General features: G+C 40.6%; 1 protein-coding gene across 1 annotated transcript; it reads left to right on the forward strand.

Moving 5' to 3' along the window:
* Window positions 1-253: 253 nt before the first annotated feature.
* Window positions 254-20,428, forward strand: Slc35b4 (solute carrier family 35 member B4). Its single transcript, XM_047562222.1, has 10 exons — window positions 254-543; window positions 6,953-7,066; window positions 9,998-10,100; window positions 11,655-11,704; window positions 13,953-14,034; window positions 14,261-14,321; window positions 15,913-16,022; window positions 16,274-16,349; window positions 17,696-17,771; window positions 18,597-20,428. Exons 1-10 carry the CDS (start codon window positions 467-469, stop codon window positions 18,841-18,843), a joined length of 996 nt encoding a protein of 331 aa, XP_047418178.1. The 5' UTR covers window positions 254-466; the 3' UTR covers window positions 18,844-20,428.
* The last annotated feature ends 4,249 nt before the right edge of the window (window positions 20,429-24,677 follow it).

Raw genomic sequence — 24,677 nt, forward strand, 5'->3', positions numbered from 1 at the left:
ACGAACAGTCACAAGCCTGTGGTTTTAGTGCAAGCAGCTGCGAGTTTTCGTGACAGTGGTGAGGGAATCCCCTTCGGAGTCCTCGGGACTCCCAAGAAGGGTCGACAGAGTGGGGACTTCACTTCCCGGCAGGCCCCGCGGCCACTGATCTCGCGAGGCTTTTGTGGCATTCGCCCCTCGCTCCTCTCCGGCGGAGCGACCGGTCCTGCCCTGGCGCGCGGCATGCTGGGACGTGTAGTCCGGCCGTGACCTGGACGCCCCCTCGGATGAATGGGGCCTGGGCTGACTGCGAACTACAGCTCCTCCGCTGGCAGCGTGGGTGGCGGCCGCAGGGAAAGGGGGAACCGCCGCGGCCCGGGGCAAGAGCAGCGCACCCGGACCGTGGCGATGTTCAGGGCCGCCTTCTTAGGGTAGCAGCATAGGCGGGCGCCTCCTGCGCGCTCGCTCCCCTGCCCCTACACCGGCCATGCGCCCGGCCTTCGCGGTGGGCCTGGTCTTCGCAGGCTGCTGCAGTAACGTGATCTTCCTAGAGCTGCTGGCCCGGTGAGTGACCCTCTCGGTCCGCGCCCAGGCTCCCGGGGCTGGTCGGAGGAAGCTGGACGTGCCGGACCGCATCCCTGCGGGTCCCCACCCCGTGGTGCGTGGGGCCCGCGGCGGGGACTGCCGGAGCCCCGCTCCCGCGTGGGCAGCCTGGGACCCTCGGGTCCGCTACTCCGAGTCCTGAGCACCGCCGGCTATCCCGCCTAACAGTCTGACAGCATCCCGGTGAGGGGAACACTAAGGGTGTTGCTGTCGTCACCCGGTTTCCGCACCCTGGGGGATTGAAGCCTGCGGAGTTTTTCAAGTGACTGGTCCAAGTTGGGCGGGGAGCTGGTGGCAGAACCCAGGGTTCCTTTGCCCAGCCGCTGCCTCCCTTACTTCCCGTTCAGCTCCAGCTCGGTTCTTCGCCCAGTCAATAGCATATCCCTTGAGTTGAGCAAAGCTTTCTGACTTAAAAAGCGTTCTGGTTTGTACACACTGCAAATTTTCACCTTTTGTGTGTGGGGGGTCGGCGGGATACAGGGGACTGGACTCAGGGGCACTTGTCCACTGAGCCACACAGCTCTCTTTTGTATTTTATTTAGAGACTGGGTCTCATTGAGTTGCATAGCACCTTACTTTTGGTGAGGCTGGCTTTCAACTGTCGATCGTCCTGCCTCAGCCTCCTGAACTGGGACTACAGACATGCGCCACCGTGCAGAGCTGCAGCAATTGGCCTCAGAGTTGCTTATGAGTACTTTGCCGAAACATGCATCTCAATGATGTAGAACAGATAATTATTTATGTAGAAGATCGGCATTTCCAGCTTTAAGATATTATAACTTTTAAATTGGGAAACATGCATTTTGTAATGTATAAATTGAGAAAGGCTAGGACACTTTCCCAAAGGGTTTCTAGGCTGACTTTATTGAGGTAGCTCGCAAATGGTGTTGAGAAACAATGTGCAAAGTTCAGTGGACAGAACTGTTGCTGAAGAGACAACAGGTGGAAAGGAAAAGGTTCTGGATTAAAAAGCTCAGAGTTATGAATTTCAGTCTTGACTTTGCTATCCATAGACCATGTGGCCTTTTCACATTACTTAGCCTCTCTGGGCCTCCTTTCCTCTGCTGTAAAATAATATCTATGGTGCCATCTAGCTTCCTGGTTCTAAATTCTCCATTTATCTTCCAAATCATCCTGGTGTCAAGAATTATAATATGTTTTTGCTGAAAGTGAATTAGGTCTAAAGTTAGGTGATCTTTCACTATTTGTAAGTGGCAGAGCAAGAATCAAGATGTCCAAATTCCTAATTTTTCCACCTCCCAGTTAATTTTGAACTTGAACATCCCATAGTTATTGGTCATCCAATTCTTCATGTGATACCTGCTAGAGATGTGTTTTATTTGAAACCATTGATTAAATCATTCCAAAGTAACCAGTTTACTTACATTAAACTTTATATGTAGCTAATTTTTAATATTACAGGGCTTGAAATTCTATTATGCAGCAATCGTTGGTAAAGATATATTATTTGTTTTGGGAGTAGGTGGTGAGGGATATGAAAATGAAAAAAAAAAAAACACCTGTATCCAGCTATAATCTGATACACTTCAAAAGAAAAGTCACTTTGGAAATTGATATGTAGTTTATATATACATTTTGAAATATAAAAAGTATTGGGCACGGTGGTGCACATCTGTAATCCCAGCAGCCAGGGAGGCTGAGGCAGGAGGTGCCAGTCCAAAGCCAGCCTCAGCAAAAGCAAGGTGCCAAGCAACTCAGTGAGACCCTGTCTCTAAATAAAATACAAAATAGGGCTGGGGATAAGGTTCAGTGGTTGAGTGCCCCTGAGTTCAATCCCCCGTACCCCCAAAAGATAAAAATAAAAAATAAAATAAAATGATATAATTAGGTAGTCCATGGAAATGGTCAGAAAATAATAGTGTAATATTTGTGTTATATATGCCATTAAATTAAATCTTGCCAAAGGCTATGTGATGCCAGAATATGCTAACTACTGAAGCCTCTTTTTACTAGTTTGTGAGTCCTTGGCTAAATTACCTGGTCTCAGCTGCCAAAGCGGGTGATGGTTCCATCAGCCTCACAAGGTTTGAGGATTAAATGAGATGCATATAGAAAACATGAAACTTGCTTTTGGTTGAGTTCCCTTACTCGTACAATTTTGTTTCAATACAGGTATACCTTGTTTTATGAGTTAGTTGTGGACAAATCTAACTTTATGAAATGTTTCCATAGGAGCTTCTATTTAGAATACTTGGACTAATTTGTAAACAAATCATTCCTCCCTATTTATCTTTTTTCCTAATTCTGCATTTTTGCACACGACAGTGGGTTTTCATTAAGTGGAGAAGTACATTTATTAACATAATCAGTGATACATGATATGCTGAACTGAATAGCTGCCTTTTCCTAACTTGCTTGGGTAAGTCACAACTTCTGTGACATATCAGTAAAATAAGACCTACTTAGGCCACACAGTCTTTAAGGTTCTTTCTAGACGTGGTCTTAGAATTCACGCCTTTTTCTGGGAACATCACAGTATAAAGCCCATGAATTTTTTAGTGCAGGAGCTGTACTTTTTAACATGGCTTCCTAAGAACACTTAGGCACCATAGTAAATGGTAAATTTACTCTTAAATGTAAATGATAAAGTTGACTTGTTGGAAAAAGAATATTTTTAACCGGTTTCCCCAAATTGGGAAATAAATTTGTTTTTTTTTCTTTCTGATTTGTATACCTATAATTGGGATCAATAGTAAAATATAAACACATGTATTGCATGGAGCGGATACTTAGTAATGAGTAAGTGCCTGCTCCCATCTCCTTTAAGAAGCTCCTTCCTACCTTGGAAACAAGATATTCATGGATCAGCTAACTAAGTTAGCAAGGTATTGTATGTCTGACATTAGGAAAACAATCTGAAATTTTATTTTCCCCATTTAATTTTTCAGCCAAAGATCTGATATTGAATTAAATAAAGAAGTTTCCTTTATTTAGAAAAAGAAAAGGTATGAACTATCTGCCCAGTTCCTTCTCTTCAAAGTTGCTTTTTTTCTGAAATAAAATTTGGATTCTTGCCAAAGAAAATTCAAAGTAAGAGCAGTTGTTGGCAGTTAATAATTATAGTTCTTGAGGAATAAATTTCAAAAGAACAAAAGATTTAGGGGAAAAATTAAGTTTTACTCTGAAGTTTTAAAATGAATTACTCAAGTTTAAAAAATAATTCCACCGAGAGATATAAAGTAGTATGTTCTTAAAAGGCCAAGTTGATTTTAAAAAGAAACTTGAGCTATATGAATATATTAGGGAGATGTCAAAATTATATGGAAATAGAGACCAAAAAAAGTAGATTATGAGTTGTCAAAAGACCTGGGGTAAAGAAGGGAGGGAGGGAGTAACTTGTGTGCACCTGGGATTTCCTTTGGGGGATGTCCTAAAATCAGCTAGTGGCAGTGGTTGCATGACTACAAAACCACATTAAAACCACAGAGTTGTAATATTAAGAAGAATAAGGATATATGCAAACCCCATTACTTTGCCTTGAGGCCCCGGGAGGCTTACCTGACTCAGCCCTGTGATTCTTAGTGTCTTGGGCTATAAAATGGGCATAATAATACTTTCCTCCATAAAATAAAGATAAAATTAAAAAGTGATGGCCTTTAAAAACTCATAAGGGGTGCAGCTTAGTGATAGCGCCTGTGTGAGGCCCTGGGTGTGAGGATCTAGGATTCAGCCCTGCAAAAACAACAAAACATTGAAAAATCATCTGAAGAATACACTTGTAAAGTGAATCTTTTTTAAAAATAAACTACCTTTTAAAAAACCTTTTGTACATATGCTGATATTTTAGATCACACTTACTAAAGTGAGGCATTCCTACATTCGTTGGCTCACTTGAGTAAAGGCTGTGATTTGGGGCTCAAGGATGGATGGGATGTGGTCTGTCCTCCAACAACCCTACTGTGGCACTGGGTTCTCACTGTGACATACTTCCCGTTTGGCTTCTTCATGCTGCCGTTGTCTTTGCGAGGGCAGGGATCAGGTGTATTCACATTGCGAGCTTGCTCTAAGCTATAGCACCTAACTGTGCGTATAGGTTCTTGATAATTGTTCATCAGTTGAATTGGCCTTCAATTTTGGAAGAGAGAAGGTGGACGGAAAGCAAGACAAGTTTTGAGCTTTTGGGCTCAGTCTTGTGCTTGGCACTTCATGTGTATTTTCTCCTTGAATTCTCACTACAATAATAATAGATCATTTTCATTGAAAACCTTTCAATATGCAAGATCCCAAACTGGTCATCAGTGGTGGTTCTGTTTGCCTTTGTCACGCTGTGGCAGGCACTGTGTTAAGTACTTTTCAGGGAGTGACTCGTTTACTCCTGAGATGAGCAACTAATATGGTTTCCATTTTAGAGATGAGAAAACTGACTCCATGGCATGTGATGAGCATGGATCTTGCATGTCAATCTATACTTTAACCACTATGGAGCACAGTAGTTCTCAATCCCATGCAAGCGTGGAAGTTTCTGCACCTCTTACACATGCACGCACATATGCACATTCATGCACACTTCAACTCTGACTGTACATTAGGATCAAGAGAAACTTTTTTTTGGTACTGGGGATTTAACTTGGGGGCTCTTAACCACTGAGCCACATCCTCAGCCCTTTTTATTCTTTCTTTTGAGAAAGGGTCTCACAAAGTTGCTTAGGCCCTGGCTGTGTTGCTGAGACTGACTTTGAACTTCTGACTGCTTTGGTGAGGCTGGCTTTGAACTTGACATCCTCCTGCTGCACCCTCCCAAACCACTGGGATTATAGACGTGCACCACTGTGCCTGGCCAAGGAAAACTTTTGAAAGTAGATTCCTAGGATCCTGTCCCAGAACAATGAAATCAGAAGTGGGAGAGTGAGCCTCTTCAGGCACATGGGTTCATAAACCACAGTGGGCTGGAGGGAGTTCAGAAGCACTGTGCCAGGGACCATCAGGTTAAAGTTCCTTCTTGTGGCCCTCATAGATAAGATAATGATTTTAATTAGTTTCTTGAATGAGATAACGATCTTACATGCTCATTTATGGATTCTGGCAACCCAATGTTTGGCCTTGTCCCTTGAATATTTAAAATGCTGAAAGAGACATTGTTGAAAAAAAAAATTGAAAGAGTAGGTTTCAAGGAAACCTTCACAGGCAGCAGAGGTTAGTAGTAGTGATGTCTGCTTCAGGTGGTAAGCCTTACTTGCTACAAGAATGGCTTATGCCTTGACTTGTCTGTTTTTATGCCTGATGGATATCTTTAAGAATTTGTATATCTTGTGTAATATTATGCTACCAATAGAGAATGGAGTTCTGATAAATAGTGCTGTATAAATATGTAATAATACAGTTAAAGCCTATATTCACTGGCTTCAGGTAAATGTCTTTGGTCAAGATGAAGAGAAGAATATGAAGTGGTGATTATTGGTAGTAAGGGAAATCTGGATGCTCACTTGTACTCTTTCCAGTGATTGAGCAGAGCTGAATAGACAAGCTCAAGAAAGCCATTAACATATCATGTGACTAATTTTCAGAATGTCTCCAGCTGGATGTTAGAAGGAATTTTTCTACTTTGTAAATCTGTTCCCAGTGATCACTGTGAAAGATTCCCCAACTCTTAAATAGATCACTGAAGAGGATCAGTTGAATCCCACAGACATTTTCTTGAGTGCCTAATCGATCTGAAATGCTGTGGTAAGGGTTGCAGTGGAAGGAACCATGGTAGTGTTTCTCAGTCTTATTGCCTCTGACCCCAGAACCCTTTTTAGACTCTTTTCCTAAATCACCTCTTCACAGATATACTATATTCTGGTTTAGGCACAGGTGTGTTATACTGTGCCTTATACTGAAAAGGGGTAAGATCTCTTCCCCTTCCCAAGAACAGTTTTTACCCCCTTGGGGACACTGTCTAAAATAATGTCCTTATCATCACCTGACCAATGATTCCTGGACAGGAGGGATATATAAACATTCCAGGAGAAAATCCAGCCTATTTCTGTCCTTGGGCTTTTTTACCTGTGCTGACTAACCTCCTGGCTTCAGGCCTTTTGGTTAAGTGAGGATCTCCAAGAACATATAACCAGCCTCCTACCCAGTACCAGGAAAGCTGTGTCACAGTTCTGGCAATGAGTAGGACAGAACAGTTCTCACTCATGGCCTGCTACACCTGGGGAGGAATAAAATAAGAAAGTTTGACACGTTCTGTGAGGTATAATGCTAAATGTGTGTGATCAATGGCATCTGAGAGCCAAGATAAGGAAAGACAGTGGGTAATAGGAATCTATCCTTCCTGCTATTTTAGAATTATAAATATAAGACTTTAGTGCCCTTTATCTCTGTCCTTGTGCCTTATTTTTCCTTTCTGTTACTCACCACACAGGAAGCATCCAGGATGCGGCAACATCGTGACATTTGCACAGTTCTTATTTATTGCTGTGGAAGGCTTCCTCTTTGAAGCTGACTTGGGAAGGAAGCCACCAGCTATCCCAATAAGGTATGGCACATAAAAGTCTCTTAGTTTTTGGTCTTTTTAAAAGGTTAAAGAGAGGCGGTACCCATAGATGAGGCATTCTTTTCTGAGATATATATCAAAGATATCAGTAGAATAATTCATTATATGAATTTAACACATTGTGAAATTCTGGGGAGTCTGTTTTTAGGATAAAATTCCTACCACAACACATTATATAACTCCGAGGAAGACAATAGTGTATGCATTTGTGTTTGTGTGTGACTGTTGCTTTTTTTTAAAAATGATTGACTTTGAGGACTATATAGAGGTGGTGGTTATACAATTTTGAAGCATACTAAATGCCACTGAATTGTTCACTTTAAAATGGTCAATTTTATGTTACATGAATTTTATCTCAGTTAAAAGAAAATGAATGGCGAGCTAAGTCAGAAATGTTGATGCTGGTCCTCTGTCCATTAGCCCACACTTGCATAGCTGTACTCATGGGGCCAAATAGAACAGTTAAACAGTGTGTTGAAGATTCAGCCTTCTTGCGGTGAGAGATTTGAGTGTTATCCATACAGTTGTGAGTGGTAGGAGAATGGTGTCACTTAATCCCGTGGAGAGCAACATTCCCATGTGACTGTATCCAGGTAGTCACATTAAGGTTCACCCTTGTTGGTGGTGTTTTGCAGCATTCCTGACTAGCACGCTACGGAAAATCTGGCCAAATTGTGTTGCATTAAATATTGAACTTGTAAATTTCTTGATGGGATGCTTTTTTAGTCAGCTTTTTCACTGCTGTGACTTAAAGATCAGACAAGAACAAATTTAGAGGAGGACAAGTTTATTTGGGGGCTTGCAGTTTCAGAGGTCTCAGTCCATAGACAGCAGGCCCCAGTCCTTGGGGTGTGAGGAGGAGCAGAACATCATGGGGAAAGAATGTGATGGAGGAAAGCAGCTCAGGATGTGACTATCAGGGAGCAGATAGAGAGTCCCCTCGCCAGGGCAAAAAATATACCCAAAAGGCACATCCCCAGTGACCCACCTCCTCCTGCCACACCCTCCCTGCCTACTGTTAGCACTTAGTTAATCCCCACCAAGAGTTAATTCACTGACTGGGTTAGGGCTCTCAGAACCCAGTCATCTCATCTCTAAACTTTCTCGCATTGTCTTCCACATGAGCTTTTGGAGGACACCTCACATCTAAATCATAACAATGCTGAATACTCTGAATACTTTTTCTGCATTGGCTTTAGTATCTTCATAAAACTTCTGTTCCTGCAGACCAGCATTTACCTTGCAATTTTTTACTTCTTTGGCTTTTCCTGTCTCTTCCCACTTCAGCCATTTGCATGGATCAGGAATGTATTCAGTGTCACCATGACTTTTCAGCATCCTTGCTGGCCAATCTCCCTGCCCCCCATTTGTTCATTCCTGTTTCACTTCTGCCATTTCATCCTGGCACCTCCCACTCAGCAGTTGCCATGATGTTCAGAATGAAGTTCAAACTCCCCAACCTGCCCTTGAGACTCCCATGATCTTGCCCTAACAACCACACTCCCATGTGTGTCCTATTTGTGTTGACTATTTTAATTTCTGTCTATGAAGCCATAAACAAAGATTTGCTCATGTAATTCATCCTCATAAGTGATTTCTAGGCAGTGCTTGATCAGCAGTCATGTAAAGTAGTTGAGTTAATTATCCTGAAAGACCTCGATGAACTCTCCTTGCCTCCCAGAGGCATCTCTTCAAGATGGAACTGAGAAAATTGGACAAGAAGCAGAGTCACTGATAGATACTTTTAAAAGGTTCTGAAGAAGCAGTGGCTAGTGATTCTGCATGTATGCATTACTGTGCTCTACATTCATTGTTAAGCTCCTCAAACTTTCCAGACGATGTTAATTTAGCCTTGGACTTTACTACCTATTGTGATGTATAGCAATAACTCCATATCTAACCAGCAACACAAAATAGGTTCTTGTCAGAGAAGATAACTTGGAACAACTCACTCTTGTTATATCTTCAAGTGTGCAGAGGTGGAAAATGGTTGGAAATATGTGCTCAAAGATCAACATTTCATGAAGAACATGGAAACACTTATTCACCTTTGCCATGCATTCTTTAGTCATTGATTTTAAATATTTCTCTTTTTGAATATGTTACGTTGAATCATGATATACAACCCATTTTTTTTTTTTTTTAGGTACTGGGGATTGAATTCAGGGGCACTCAACCACTGAGCCACATCCCTAGCCCATTTTTGTATTTTATTTAGAGACAGGGTCTCACTGAGTTGGTTAGGGCCTCATTAATTTGCTGAGGCTGGCTTTGAACCACACCGGGCATACAACCCTTTTTGAATTACAAAAACCATGGCAATTTTATATGGTTTAACCTAACATATATGAAAATTATGTACGATGAATCAATACAGTAAGAATTATCTATTCACTTAAAAACCTACTGATATCTATTAAGTAACATTTTAAAAGTTTAGTATTAAGTGACCGTGTATACTTGAGAAAATAATTTCTTTAAATGTTCAGAGCCAGGCTTGGTGGCACACACCTATAATCCCAGAGGCTTGGGAGGATGAGGCAGGAGGATCGCCAGTTCAAAGCCAGCCTCAGCAAAAGCAAGGCACCAAGCAACTCAGTGAGACCTTGTCTTTAAATAAAATACAAAATAGGGCTGGGGATGTGGCTTAGTGATTGAGTGAACCTGAGTTCAATCCCGGGTATCAAAACACAAAAACAAAAAACATTCAGTGATTCAAACTTTTCCCATATTAGTCTGATTTTGTATTTTTATACATACATAATATTTAACTTCACATGATAATTGTGATGCAATCTTTTAATGCAGAGGAAATAAATAAAATGCTTTGTAGACTAAAGATATAAACTTCCCTCTATACTTGATTCCTGGAAATAACAGATTCTGCGATGTGCTGTTCTGTCTGCATTTCAGGTACTATGCCGTGATGGTAACCATGTTCTTTACTGTCAGCGTGGTGAACAACTATGCCCTGAATCTCAACATCGCCATGCCCTTGCACATGATATTTAGATCTGTAAGTGCTGCCATGTGCGTGGTCCTCTGAAAAGCATAATGAAGTAGTAGATTGAATATGTAGCAGAAGTAGAAAGGCCTTGTAGAAGTCTTTGTTCTTGAGTATGAGAGTAGGTTTGTGCATGTGTGAGCAAGGATGGCTTTTATCCGAGAAGGAAGGCATAAAGAAAGAAATGTAAAAGTGGGTGGTTACCTTTTATTTTTCTAAAGTTTAATGGGGGATTATTAAAAAGAAAATTAAAATTTCCCTGGGAAACAGATTTTACCTTCAGTTTCCTTCATCCGGTTGCTTTTATTTTCAAACTTACTATTAAAGTTATTTAACTTATTTCTTTTTTATCACTTAGTTTATTTTTTCCATAAAAAATTACATTTACTTCTGGTACTTGAAACAGGTACAGATTGAGTACCTTTGCCCCAAATGCTTGTGACCACGGGTGTTTTCAGTTTTGGAATATTTGCATATACCTAATGAGATATTGTGGGTGATAGAACCCAAGTCTAACCACAGAATTTATTTATGTTCCATGTGTACCTTACACACATAGTCTAAAGGAAATTTTATATGATATACTTAATAATTTTGTGCGGGAAACAATGGAATTTTTCACTGTGGCATCATGTAAGCACCCCAGAAGTTTTGGATTTTAGAGTATTTCAGATTTTCAGATCAAGGGTCTCAAATTGTACTTCTCTTTTCTGATTTTTTTTTTTTTTCAACAGAAACTTGAGGCTAATAAAGGAAAATTCTTGACAAAGGAATTTTTCCCAAAGCAGTATAAGTTTTCTTCTTTTCCTAATGTATGGTGGGAAGATCGAGGTGTAGTTTGTATACAAATAATAACAGAGTATTCCCAGAAGAGCAGGGAGGACTTCAAGGGGCACGTAGGTAGGATTGCATCAGAATGCAGAATAGAATGTAGCATTTTTTGGGTGACCCAAGATTTTTGTGATATTAAATGTGTTATTCCTCAATGGAATTATTAATTATATTATTGAGATGACCTTCAAAGAATTTAACACATAATAGACTTTAATAAACACTTGCTGATTGATTGACATCTTTCCAGAGAAGAGAGAGCCTTACATGACTTCTTTCATTAAAACTAGAGGTGAGGAGAAGCTTAATAAAAGTCTTAGAAATTAGATGGAAAAATGACAAGAAGAAGTGTATGATGTCATTTATTCCTATTAGCCCTAACTTCTGTGACTAGTTTTTTGTTGTTGTTGTTGTTGTTTTGTTTTGTTTTTTTAACGGTGCTGGGAATTGAACCCAGGGCCTTGAGCTCCAAGGCAAGCACTGGGCTATATCACCAGCTCCAAGAATTGATCATTTTTGTTATCATTCTTAGCTCTAAAAGGTTTTGTTATTTCACATGATAGATCTTTATGGTCTATACTTTTTGCCATCGTAAGAACAACTGGATCTTATTAATTATTCATCCATCCTCCTTCATTCCATGTTTCCCCCATTGTCCACATTCATATTTATCTTGAATTATTTTCTTCCCCTGGTGCACTAAAACTCTTCATTATTCTTGTTTCCTTTTCACAGGGTTCTCTGATTGCCAACATGATCCTAGGAATTATCATTTTAAAGAAAAGGTAAACAATATACCTTTCTGTTTTATGTATAGAAGTGATATTCTGACCCACCACCCCTGGGCTCATCATCTGGATTCTTTTTCCCTTAGTGGTTATAAGTTTGCTTGGCCATCTACCTTTTTTCTTAGATCTTTTTCTAAAAATGATGCACAATGACTTAATTTTCTGAGGCAGTTGGCCAGGTGAGAGGGCTAACCTGTGATTTTGGAGTAGTATCTTCTCTGAGTGGAGTTGATTAGCTCTTGTCATGACTGAATCTGTAGTACCATACTTACCTATGAATCCAATAGAGCTTCTCTGTGCAGTATGGTTGCCCCTAGTCATATGTGACTATTTGCATTTACATTTACATTTACATTATTTAAAATGAAATAAAACAATCTTTCCTCTTTTAGTCTCACCAGTCACGTTAACTAGCCACATGTGGCTGGTAGCGACCACACTGGAAAGCCCAGATATGGGCCATTTCTAACAGCATGGTTTTAGGGCCAGTGCTGCCCTAGAAGGTGCTCATGAGTACAACATGATAAACTGGGGAATAATCACACTTATTAAAAAGAAAAGTCCTAACAAAGGGCCAAAGAGCTAATAAGGTGGAATGAATGATTTGGGACAGTTCTTTGTGACTGTCACTGATGACTTTCTTTGGGGTAGGGATAAGAAATATCAGAAGTACCTGGGATCACAAGACTAAAATTGTACAATTGGATGCAATTTTTTTTTCAGTGTATTCAGTGCCCAGCCTCAGTGTTAGAGCTTGGAAAATAGCTGTCAATTCAGAGTATGGAACCTAGAGTTTTTATGTAGTAAGGGCTTTGTCTTTAAAAGGGTAAATTGTCTTGTGGACTCCTTATCACAGACCCTTTATCTCCTGAGACTTATGTCTTCCCTAGATAAGTACCATGGTAGCTGATTTCTTTCCTCTAGGTTCTCTGCATTAAATATACATGCATATTGGTCAAGTTGACTGCATTTGAGGTGACCATTGAGTTTCTTGGTAGTGTAAAATTCACCTTATAGACCCGTGGACCTTCCCCGTCTTCCTTTGATTTTAGTTCATAACAGGGATAAGAAAGGATATATCATAAAGGCAATTGTGTTCTCCTGATATTGCCTCAAAATGTCAGGAGCTTTTCTCAAATATCATTTCCTTTAAGAACTTGTTTTGAGTCTGTCTTGTTTGAATCTATCTAAGGCTTTTGACTACTTTCTGTATGTATCATCCATTGAGCAAGAATTTCAGTAAGTTAACTGATAGGAATAAGTTAAATATCATTTTATTAATCTTGGGTATCAGCCCTGTGGGTATGCTCCTTACCCCAGGATTTGAAGACCAAATCTATACTTTCCTTAACCATGCCTTTCATTATTTTTTGACCTGAGTTGTAATGTCTTCATATTGATCTTTCCAGACTGAAGAGTTTCATTATTTTTATGTCTACTCCAGTGATGCCCACCCTCTTCACTAGTGTGGTCCTCTGGGCCTTTTAGTTCCCTTTTTCTGCTTCTTAACCAGTTCTCTCTGCCTTTTATGAGGTACTGTGACCAAACGATACAATGTGTTTGAGTAGAAGAAAATGATGGTTTGTTTTATAAGTTTAATTTCTTTTAATCCTTCCCTGAGGCCTTTTGCTTGATCACCAAAAATCTGAGAGGGATACTAATGATGCTATTTAGTTAATGTGAAATATCGCTCTTATTATTGCTCATCCTTCTATAAATTGAATATTCTCTTTGTCCAAATATGCCAACATTCAAAAGTAAGACTAAAGTTATTCAGAAATTTTTTAAAAATAATACCTTCCCCAGAGAATGTACAATTTATTTATTTTCTTGAGCACGTAATGCTGCTACTTATACCTAATGGTCTATTCTTCCTCTTTGGGTGTGTGTCCTATGATTCAGGTTTGGGTTCTGTAAAGACAGGATAGGCCACTGAGTCCAGTTACGACTGGTCAGACTCACATTTGGACTCTTGAGAACAGAATGTAATGTCATGTGTTTTTATTTTTCTTTTCTGATGCAACAATCGTTTGTCAAAAAACTGTTGGAAACAAATTATTTTAACCTACCTCAAGGAAAGATGTTTAGAAACCAGTCAGTACCCTCACTCCTTCATGTACCTGCCTGTATGGACTCAGCTAGAAGGTCACATTTTAGTGGTTTGTACTTACATACCCCATTTGACTGTAAATATCATTTGGAAACGTATACCTGTGTTTTCCTGAGTTTTGTTCTTATTTTGCAGATACAGTATATTCAAGTATACCTCCATTGCCCTGGTGTCTGCAGGGATTTTTATTTGCACTTTCATGTCAGCAAAGCAGGTGGTAAGAATCAGCTCACAAATCATTTATATTCACTACTTGCCATTGGGGCCTGGTTACCAGACACTCATTAATAATAAAACAAATTAAAACTTTTATAATATAAGGATTTGAGTCTCTGCAAGAGAAGAATGGAGGGAAATGGATAGCATAAATATTTCCCTTGTCTCTCTCAGCATGTTGCATGTGAGTCTGGTCTCTGTATCTAGTGTGTTTTCTTATTTCCTAGACTTCCCAGTCAAGCGTGGGTGAGAATGATGGATTCCAGGCTTTTGCATGGTGGTTACTAGGCAAGTACAGTAATTACAATAAAGCTAATTGCCTCTGTAGTCGTGTTTGCTTAGTTTTCTCCTAAGGGACATATTTCTTGGCAAAAAGCTTCAACTAAACAAATTATGCCCTGGAAGAGAGAGGATCATGTATCTCCAAACCTAAACATTCAAGAAATGAAAAAGAGAATGTCCACATTCATGGTCCATGTTGCTGGGCAACATGGATCCATGTATTTCTTGGTTGCCACTGGCCTAGAAAGAAAAGCTTGTCTACTTACCTGCCCAGCATGCTCGGAGAGCAGCTTGTGGAGTGTCATCCGTTTCTTCATGATCCATCTGCTGAGTAGAAGCTTCTGCAAAAGAAGGGCACATTATCCAATTGACTCTTCAAATTTCCAAGGGACCCATTTCTAAATCTTAGATTTATTTTCTTCATAGGTTAGCTGTTCCAGATGGCAATGTTCCCAAATCGAACTGATCATCATAATCTCCTGGGGATTTTTTTTTAAATACAAGTATCTCTTTGTAGAATTAATTAGAGAACTCCTAGAGAGCTTTGTTCTCACACTGCCTGATTTGGAGGGAAACTCTTTCCAGGTACTTTCAGTAATAACAAGAACAGATTGAGACTGACAACATGGAAGAGAGGTAGTTTTAAAGAACTGTGGTTCTACTTTCTTTTAATTTTATCCCTTTGGGTTGCTATTCTTAACATAGAAAGATCTGTATGAGCTGTGAGAAAAATACTTCACCCAATGAGAAAAGTTTGCAAAGGATATGAATATGCAGTTCATGGGGAAAATTTAACATATGATAATTTTATGTTCACTAGTCTGTTTTATGTCTCACTAGTCTGTTCATCATAGAAATGAAAATTAAGACCAAAATACAGTACGTTTTTATTTTGCCCTGTCATATTGGTAAAATGATAAATGATTATTTTCATTGCTGCTGAGGGTGCAGAATTACAAAAACATTTTCATATAAATGACTAGTGTAAAATGACACAGCCTTTCTGGAAAAATATTATATATTGAGTTTTTAAAATGCCACAACCTTTGATTCAGTAATTCTTTTATAAGTTTATCCTAAGAAAATCAAAATGTTTAAAGGTTTGTGTACAATAATACATATTGATTTTAATGATGAAATAATTGGAAATAAAGTAACCATTCTCCCTGAAAGATATTTGAAGACATTTCAGGGAGAATGGCTAGATTATTTCCAATTAGATTAGATGGCTAGATTATATCCAAACTTGTGATAGAATAATATACAGTTATTAAATCACACTTTTGAAAAAATTTAATGAAGGACTTGAAGAAAAAAATGGCAAGAAAACATTGCAAGAAAAGCAAGATATAAAATTGTACATGCATTCTGATCCCATCTTAGTATGAAAATATATGCATTAAATATAGAGAGAGATGTAGAAAACAAAAGGTTAGATGGTGGTATTGCGGTTGATTTTTACCTATTTTTAAAAATTTTGTACATGTCCTACAGTTAGTTTATAATATCTGTAGAACTGTAAACATAAGTGTTCCTTGAGGAAACATCTGAAAATGAACAAATGCAGGCCATCTTGTAATCCTTGTTTGTGTTGTAGGTATCGGGGCACTGACTTTTGCTCTTTTGATGTCAGCAAGGATGGGTATATTCCAAGAAACTCTCTACAAACGATTTGGGAAACACTCCAAGGAGGCCTTATTTTATAACGTAAGCAACTTTGTGCATGTGGGTGAGGTGGAAAGGCTGGAGTTATAGTATGTTATTTCAAGTGAAGTATGCCATCCTTCTGATGTCATTAAAAAGCCTGAGACCCATAGACTGAAGTACTTCTGCTAGGGAGCTAGTGTACATTCTGAGCCACAGTTGTCTACACAAGATGATCCTTATCAGCTAATGTGAATAAAAATCCTGCTCTATATGTTTTTGCACTTAACTTTATGTGACCATTTCTTCCACAGCATGCCCTTCCACTTCCTGGTTTCATCTTCTTGGCCTCTGATATTTATGACCATGCAGTTCTCTTCAATAAGTCTGGTGAGTTTAGGGTTATATGATAGAATTACCTACCGGTTTCTGAGGCAGTCAGTTTTGCTTTTGATTTGACCATAACGTAACTTTTTTTTACTTTCTTATTTAAATCATCCCTCCCTCCAAAACCATCCTTCTCCAACCTTTCAGGAATGTAAATGGTACTATTAATCAGTAGTTTGAGCAGCAAAAGCTTTCTGTAGGCAGTTTTCCATTATTTGCAAATTAAGAAAGAAAATATCTTCAAGTTTCTACTTTGCTTTGGAATGTGCGTGTTTGCCTTGAACCGAGATGCTTTGGGAATACAAGCAAATAGTGTCACGCAAAACGGAGGTCGCACCCTGCAGAGCTGGGCAGCAGCCCAGCGCTCTCCGCCCTGCTCGTCCTTTTCTGTGAATGGCAGAGCGACTCGTGGATCTTAGCTGCCTTGGCACGGAGCACGATGGGAGTAGGGTGGTGACAAGGCCTGTTTCCTAGTGACAGGTTAGATAGGCAACAAGAATTAGCAAATTCGTTTCCAGTGTCTACGTTGTAGATGTAAAGTGCCCATTGGATAAATTAGACATAGATTGTCAATCAACCTGAAGGAAACCACTGTGTGCTAAAATTATCTACTAATGATGTCATCATGCAGACAAACGAGCACACAGGGAACAAATGGCATTTAAAAATCAGACTTTATGTTGCGCCTACCTTGAATGGTAAGTGCATTCTGTAGCCTGGCAGTAGTTCTAAAGGTAGGTCTGCTGTCGGCATGACCGTGTCATGGCTGTGTTCCTTCTCATAGGGCAAACACACACAAACCAAAAGCATGACAAAGTGATAAAGGTGGTGGTGTGTAAGAAAGTCGGAAAGGCTCTGAATAAGAGAACCACTTCCAATTATTAACAACCTAGTTTTGAAGACCTCTGAGAGTCACCACAGAGCAGTGACTCTTGTGGCTGTTATTGACAGTTGGAATCAAGGCAGGCAAAGTGATGCGAGGTCCAAACATATTGGCAAGTGAAATAATGCTGCTATTTCTGTTATCTTTTATTTATATATTGCCCTTTCAAAAAATGAAAAGTTTGACTGTCAGAAAGTGATCTTGAGGGCTGGGGCTGTAGCTCAGGGGTAGAGCACTGGCCTAGCATGTGTGAGGCACTGGGTTCCATTCTCAGCACTGCAGATAAATAAATAAAATAAAGGTCCATTGTCAACTAAAAATATTTTTAAAAAATAATCTTGGGGCTGAGTGTGGAGCCTAGCTAGCATGCCCAAAGCCCTGGCTTCAACTGCCAGCACCACAAAAAGAGAAAAAAGAAAGAGGAAAAAAAAAGCGCTGTGACTGTGTCCTCTCTTGGTCTTTGCAGAGCTCTATCCAGTTCCAGTCATCGGCGTGACAGTGCCCATCATGTGGTTCTACCTCCTCATGAATGTTATCACTCAGTATCCTTTGGATTTCCCATATTTATTTGTGATTTCTCCCTGTTATGTTGATTAGTCTTCTCTTGTAACAGGTATGGGGACATGAGTTTGGTTTTTTCCTCGATTCTCCTCCAGTGAGCGGGAGACAGAGAGACACATTCGGGGGTTCCTCTGTAATGGGCAAAGGGATGGTGATGCAGTGGGTCAGTGGGTCACAGGGAGCAGGGAGGACTGCTTCGGTGGCGTGAGGAGCCCTCTGGTTAAACACTAGTATAGGGCATGAACAATTTGTGATTTTTGCCTGGGGACTTCTGGTATTCCAGGATATTTCCAGTTATCACAAGCCACCACTAGTTCTGAAAGAAATTTCAAATTAATCAAGATTCAGTTTTTTTTTTACATAGTTATTTTTAATGACTGACCTTAAGTTCGTTGTAAAATTTGTTAAGTCTTCAGAATAGTGAAACAATTTGAGACTGACCTCAATCCTCTGAAATCATAGCGTTCCTTTTTGGAGGAGGGTGGACAGAAGCTGGGGACAAGACAAAATAAAGGGAGATGGGACCAGCCTTACTGAGAATGTCACCCTTTTGTTATCTCAGAGGCAACCTTCGTTGTAAACCATAGGAAACATGCAGAATAATAATGGGAGGTCTTGAGGTAGTTGCCAACTGAGATCTATAAATGGAATGACAGAACAGGAATTCTGCAGGATGTTCTGCCGAGTAGGGTCCTAGACCCTCCTACTGTCTTAGAAGGTGAAAATTTAAGCCAAGAGCCATGCCAGAAGTTCCCCCCACACGCTCCTAAGTGCAGTTTACAGAGAAGACCTTAACTCCATTCCAGGTACGTGTGCATCCGGGGTGTGTTCATCCTCACGACAGAGTGTGCCTCCCTCACCGTCACTCTCGTTGTGACTCTGCGCAAGTTCGTGAGCCTCATCTTTTCCATCCTGTACTTCCAGAACCCTTTCACTCTGTGGCACTGGCTGGGCACCGTGTTTGTCTTCATTGGGACCTTGATGTACACAGAAGTGTGGAACAACCTAGGGACCACAAAAAGTCAGCTGCAGAAGGACAACAAGAAGGACTGAGGTCTGCCTGGAAGACAGACCTGTGCCGTGTGCGGGAGGCCTCTGGCCTTTGGCTTTGGTTAACGCTGAATCACCCCCAGTATGGAACCAAACATACCCCAGGGATTCCTCAGAAGGAGGGCTCGTCGCCAGTTCTCATGGCCATCTAGACAATGTTTGTAGACTCTTAAGAGACAGCCCTAAAATAGAAAAAAGAGTAGTTCTGTGTTATCAAACAGATCCTTTGTTATTTCTGTTTTGTTTACCAGAATATTCAGAACTATACTTGTCTCTGTGAAATTCCAAGTCCCTAGAGCTATGAGTCTTCTACCTGTGGTCTCAGACAAGATCATGCCTTTGTTACTGTCCTGATGACCCTGCCATAACAGTCATTTGTCCTCCTTTTTTCTCCTGCCCCCGCCTCCATTCTTCAGCAGCACTGACCAACTGAGTGGCCAAGCAAACTCAGACCCCAGGAGCATGGGGCTGGGCTTCCTTCAGCATGTTGGGAAAGAAACAGTCGTCCCTGTGAGCTGAGCCCTGGTGACACTGGAGGACTGGGGGACCCCCTTCCTACATTTTGCCTCCCCCCCCCCACACATGTAAACGCCTGTTGCAGTCCTACGGCACCTCGCAGCACGATGTCTGTTTCTCTCAGTGCAAACACCTCTGCTGGTCTTGTCACTGAGGGATACTGAGGGACAGATGCCAGAGCAGAGCACAGCTCAACGAGTGCTCAGAGCGAAGGCCCGCACTGCGTGAGCCTGTTTTTCTCTCTGGTAATCAGATAGAAGGAAATAGATAAAACAGCCACCAGTTCACACTCCTTCAAAATAATTTATTACCCTTGGTTAACTGATTTTTCAATCTAGGTTGAAAGATTTTTTCAACCTTTATTAAAAGGGCAAATAAACCATTTTATAGAACATTAGACTCATATTTAACTGAAGGAGCCATCTCTTAAATGCCTTTCCCCTTTCCCTGTCAGAACTATATAATTCGTGCTGCAGAGAAACATAGTTTATTCATAAAATAATTTAGTGTTTAAGATACCCACAACTCTACCGCAGAGCACAAATCAGATAGCAAAGGATGCTAGCCAAATGGAGTCAGGTGTGGCGCCGACCCACTCCTGTAGCAGCTTGGCTGTCGTAAAGATGAGGGGGCAGAGACGGTGGGTCTTGGAATTGTATTGATACCTGCATATCCTTTTCTGAGATTCTATTACATTATAAATACTTTTTTTCATTTTTTTGTAATTTATTTTTTTATTCTTGGATCAAACCCAGGCCTTGTCCATATTTTTTACTCTATTTTCTTTTTCATCCAGCTAAACCATTAATACACTTGATGAGTTTATGTCAAGTTCTGATGTATTCAGGTACAATCCAAGCAATCAGTGCTTTTTGGGTTTGTTTTCTTTTTCCCTTCTTCCTGCCCAGCTGACCAAAATGAAATGCTGCAGTGCTTTAATTTGGTCAGCGCTGGAAGCGAGGAAAGCCAGGAAGGCCGAGTTAATCCGTGCTATCCATAACCCACCTCTCATAGGAAGACAACGTGGTATTTTTACAGGATTCTAATAAATGTCTTGTGGTCGTTTGCTGAACATGTTCTTCTCATTTTTTTTTTCTTTCCTCACTTCCTAATTTCTAGTTTCTTCACGGCAACCCCCTTCACTTGTGTTTTCTACTGAGCAATACCTATTTAACTGAGTTTCTATTTATGCCCCTATTCTTTGGGGCCTCTGGATGTTTTTGTAGGTTTTTACAGGGTATTTATATATGGGTAGCGTGTGTTTTGTTGTACATTCTTATAAGAATTGTTATTAAAGGAGGGCATCTACCGGTGAGAAGCTGACAGAGTATACGACCATAGATGAGCACGAACTTGAAGGTCAGTGTGGAAATGTTTGCATGCTTAGAGTGGGGGCTGAGATCTTGACCACCATTCCCTCCGTATTTGGGAAACAATAGTTTTATTTGGCTCTTTTTACCCTAACCTTTGGCTGGCTTCACTCAACAGTGTCAGAGACTTGTGGAGAGAAGTGAAAACTATTTGACCAGGAACAACCCTAAACCAGATGCGGGCCTGTTCACCAGTGGCCATTTGACATTGACCTGAGCAGATACACAAACGCCCATGGACAGGAACCACACTGAAGCGCTCCAAAAGCAAGATCCTGCATCTGTTGTATTTTGTGCATCTTTGGCTTGAAGCAAATAGAATCAGGAGAACTTTGTTAGATAACCAAAGCATTTTGGTCTCAATGGCTTTCTCCTGAAAAATATGACTGACTCTTACGGATGGCATTTCACTCTTTATTGAGAAAACTGTTGGTACAGATGTTACCCTTGATTGGGGTGATATTTGAAAATGAGTTTAAGCAGTATTTGTAACCACAGGAACAGTCATAAACCTTAGGATATGTTGGGTACGTCCTGAGTTGGGGCGGCAGCCTGGCCCTCTCTGCCTTGTAGTGGGTTCTTTTCTTCCAGCAGCTTCCTCAGTAGACATTCCAGGGATGGGAGGAGCCTGGGATCTGGTTCATTCCTGTATCTCCAACCCCTGGCATGAGGTCTGACTTGTGTTATATGAATGAAGGAAGGTTTGCCAAGATCTCTACCTCCCTCAAGTCTTGAGAAACCTTCTAATGGTTCCTGACACCTGTGTCCACTCTTCAGTTGGTTGGGAAGTAAGCAAGTAAGGGAAAGCATTCCAGAGGTCAGAGTAAAGGAAGGAAGGAAGGGAGGGAGGGTACTGGGAGACTGTGTAGCAGGCAGCCTGCTTCCCAGCCTCTGCACTCTGGATTGCCTGGTGGTAGGAGGGAGAACATGATATATCTAGCACCTACCTACCTGAAGCTCAGGAAGAAAGTGTGGAGATACCTATCAGAGCAGTAAAGGTGGCTGAGGTTTTGAATGGCTGCCTGGGGCAAGCAGCCCTGCCCGCTCATCGCTTCCCTGGTGCAGTGGGTATTGGCTGCTGCCAGAGGGCATCTTAATCTGTCTATTCTCAGTGTCACACTGAGCTACCCTCCCAAGTTTTTCCTACTAAAACCGCTACTCATCCTACCCAAAAGCAAACTGCGAGGGAACCAAAGACGGAGAAAAAGGAAAGGTTGGCCTGCCTTAGACGAAATGAGGCCCAGCATTAAGAAAAGAGTTGTAAGGATTCCTTTGGCACACTGAATTATTTTTATCTTTTAAGATGCAGGGAAGATCCTGTGAACCAGAGGGTGGCAGCGGTTATTCCCCAGCATCCTAAAAAAATCTTTATGTCACATTCACAAGTCATGTTGTGGCTGTGCTGTTGGCTTTCCTTCCAGAGAATGGCCTCATCCTCCAACGAGGATGATTTTAGAAATACACTTTTCCTAATAAACTGGGGTAGGGAGAGGCAGCAAAGATGTCCTGTGTTGGGCCTCTGAGCCCTTCATGGAGTGTTACATTTTCAGAACAAAGATGGGGGTGGGGAGTGGCAGCTGGATTGTACAGCAGCCAAAAGACATCAGTGAGTATTCAGACTTTGAGCTGTGTAAATATCCCAGCCTCACGAGTTATTTGAACAGAGCGCTAATGAGAAAGGGAGAGTTTGTGAATAAAATGTTTTGCCAAACTGAATGAGTCTTTACCGTCATTTCTTATAAAGGGAAGGGCCTTTTTTTTTTAACCTTTGGAAACAACTCATCAGACATTTGGTTTTTATCTTGGATTGCACGCGCATTGTTTCTTAATAAAAGTGCCCCTTTTCCTGCAGGTGTTTCCAGTCACCATTACTTTTCAAGTGCCCACAGACGCTTCCAACCACTCTACAGCTTTTACCTGGTACAGTGTGGCGGGACTTTCACTATGAGCCATTGTCAACAGCCTGTCTTCCTAAGGCCTCGCAGCTGGATTGATAAGAGGTCACTTCTCCAGCTACAGGTCTGTTTCTGCTTCAGAAATTTCAAGTAGATCAGCCTGCGTGTTTGGAAGTTCTAGAGAGTCACAGCAATAAATTTCTGCGGCCGGTCTCTCCAAACTGCTTTGTCTTAATAGGCCTCTCTGTTGACTTTTACAGCGCTGCAATGGCCAGTTCTATTTTAATATGCCACTATTGCACACAAAGTCAATCTTAAAGCAGCTTAACACACTGTTTATTTTTAATTATGGTTCACTGTAGCCCCTATGTGCAGAACAGGAAGAGAGAAAAATGAAAGATTTTGCACTAAATGTAGCATAATTAAAATTCATCTCTAAGAATTGCAGAAGGATGGGTCTGGATGTTCCTGAGCAGCTTGGAGCCTGCAATTGCAAGCTGGAAAAGCCTCTCTTCTGACTCTGGAGTCATACAGGTGCAGTGCATGTTGGACTTTAAAATGTCATGGATTGCAAGAAAGGTAAACAGCTCTTTGGGAGACTGGCTGAGTTCAACTCTTCAGCAAATATTATAATCTCACCAGCAGAGCAGCCTTTTACATGGTACGCTGTGATTCTGGCACCTGCAACAAAACACAATTGCAGACAGTGCAGCAGTATCTCCATCCCAAACACCCCTCCTTAATAAAGGCTATAAAATGCAAGCAGATATCAGCAAAGATCTGACTTCTTTGTCCCCTATCTCATATTCAGCATTCAAGCACCTATCAAAAATGAGTACAGATCAGTGAGTTGAACATGTGTGCATGTCAAAATTTTCCTTTAAAAGGAAAAACAAACATCTGGCTGTGCAAGTATTTGTTAATGATCAAAGCTTTTCGGTGATGTTCTTAAAATTAATAAAATCATCTCATTAAAATTATTTTAATGCCTGGTTGTTTCTTAATCAGCACTTCAAGGATCTAGCATATGGCTCCATTATTACATATGACTCCATGATGCACAAATGCATTCTGAAGCTAAAGAAGTTTATGATTGTAATTACTGGAATTTATTATTTCCTGTAATAGCTCTGAATGGAGCTTACAGCATGAACACACTCCTTTCATGAAGGCCTTACATCTATATTCATTTCCCAGAATCTTTAACATTGTTAAAATAATCAGTTTCATTCCAGAATTGAATGAAATGACACAGTAATAATAGTAAATATACATTTACCGTGTCCAAGGCATTTCACTTATGTTAACTTATTTAGCCCTTATGACAAATCCTTGATGTAAGGGAATTATCCTTGTTTCACAGATAAGGAGACTGAACACAGAGGAGCAACCTAACTTGCCTTAGTGGCTCATAGGTGGTAGAGCCAGGATTTGAACCCTTGAAGATGATTCCAGAATCTGTACTCTAATCACCGCAGAATGCTACCCCCAAAATCTCCATAATGGGACTATGCCATCTTCCTTCTCCCTGCATGATGTAGGTCTCTGTATACTGAATGTCATCATGAAGTCTTGGATGTATCTTCTTACCATATTGTTTCCTAAGAGCTTAAGAAGAAAATAAAACCCAGAAAATTGGTAGCAAAACGACTAAGAACCAGTTGTGGCTCTTAGAGGTTCACATCAGAATGTGGTCCTTAATCCTGGCAACTGGAGCAAAGGGCTTTCAGGTTAATCAACAATATCAAATGTACAGTATGGAAAGAAGTAATTACATCCCAAAGTCTTTATCAATGATTTGCTTAAGTAGCTGTAATTTACCGCATGTTTAATGTATGTCTTTACTGTTGTTTCAGTGTCTCCAAGTTCTGTCCCCGAAATCATTTAAATTATGTTATCTCCTCTACTTGCATAAATGCCATCTCTGAATTATACTTTGATAATAAACCTTCAATGTTAAGCAATGATACATCCTTGAAGTGATTCACTATCTTTGGCACAAATGGGGTTTAATGCATTATCCATTATTCACTAGATTGCCTAATATCCCCATTCA

The sequence above is a fragment of the Sciurus carolinensis genome, chromosome 8, assembly GCF_902686445.1.
Source record: "Sciurus carolinensis chromosome 8, mSciCar1.2, whole genome shotgun sequence".
Taxonomy (NCBI): Eukaryota; Metazoa; Chordata; class Mammalia; order Rodentia; family Sciuridae; genus Sciurus; species Sciurus carolinensis.

Coding starts and splice junctions, on each gene's coding strand:
- Slc35b4 (XM_047562222.1), top strand. CDS start 467: ATGCGCCCGGCCTTCGCGGTGGGCCTGGTCTTCGCAGGCTGCTGCAGT. Junction 14,035..14,260: donor TCATGTCAGCAAAGCAGGTG/GTAAGAATCAGC, acceptor CTTATTTCCTAG/ACTTCCCAGTCAAGCGTGGG. Junction 16,350..17,695: donor AGTTCTCTTCAATAAGTCTG/GTGAGTTTAGGG, acceptor TGGTCTTTGCAG/AGCTCTATCCAGTTCCAGTC.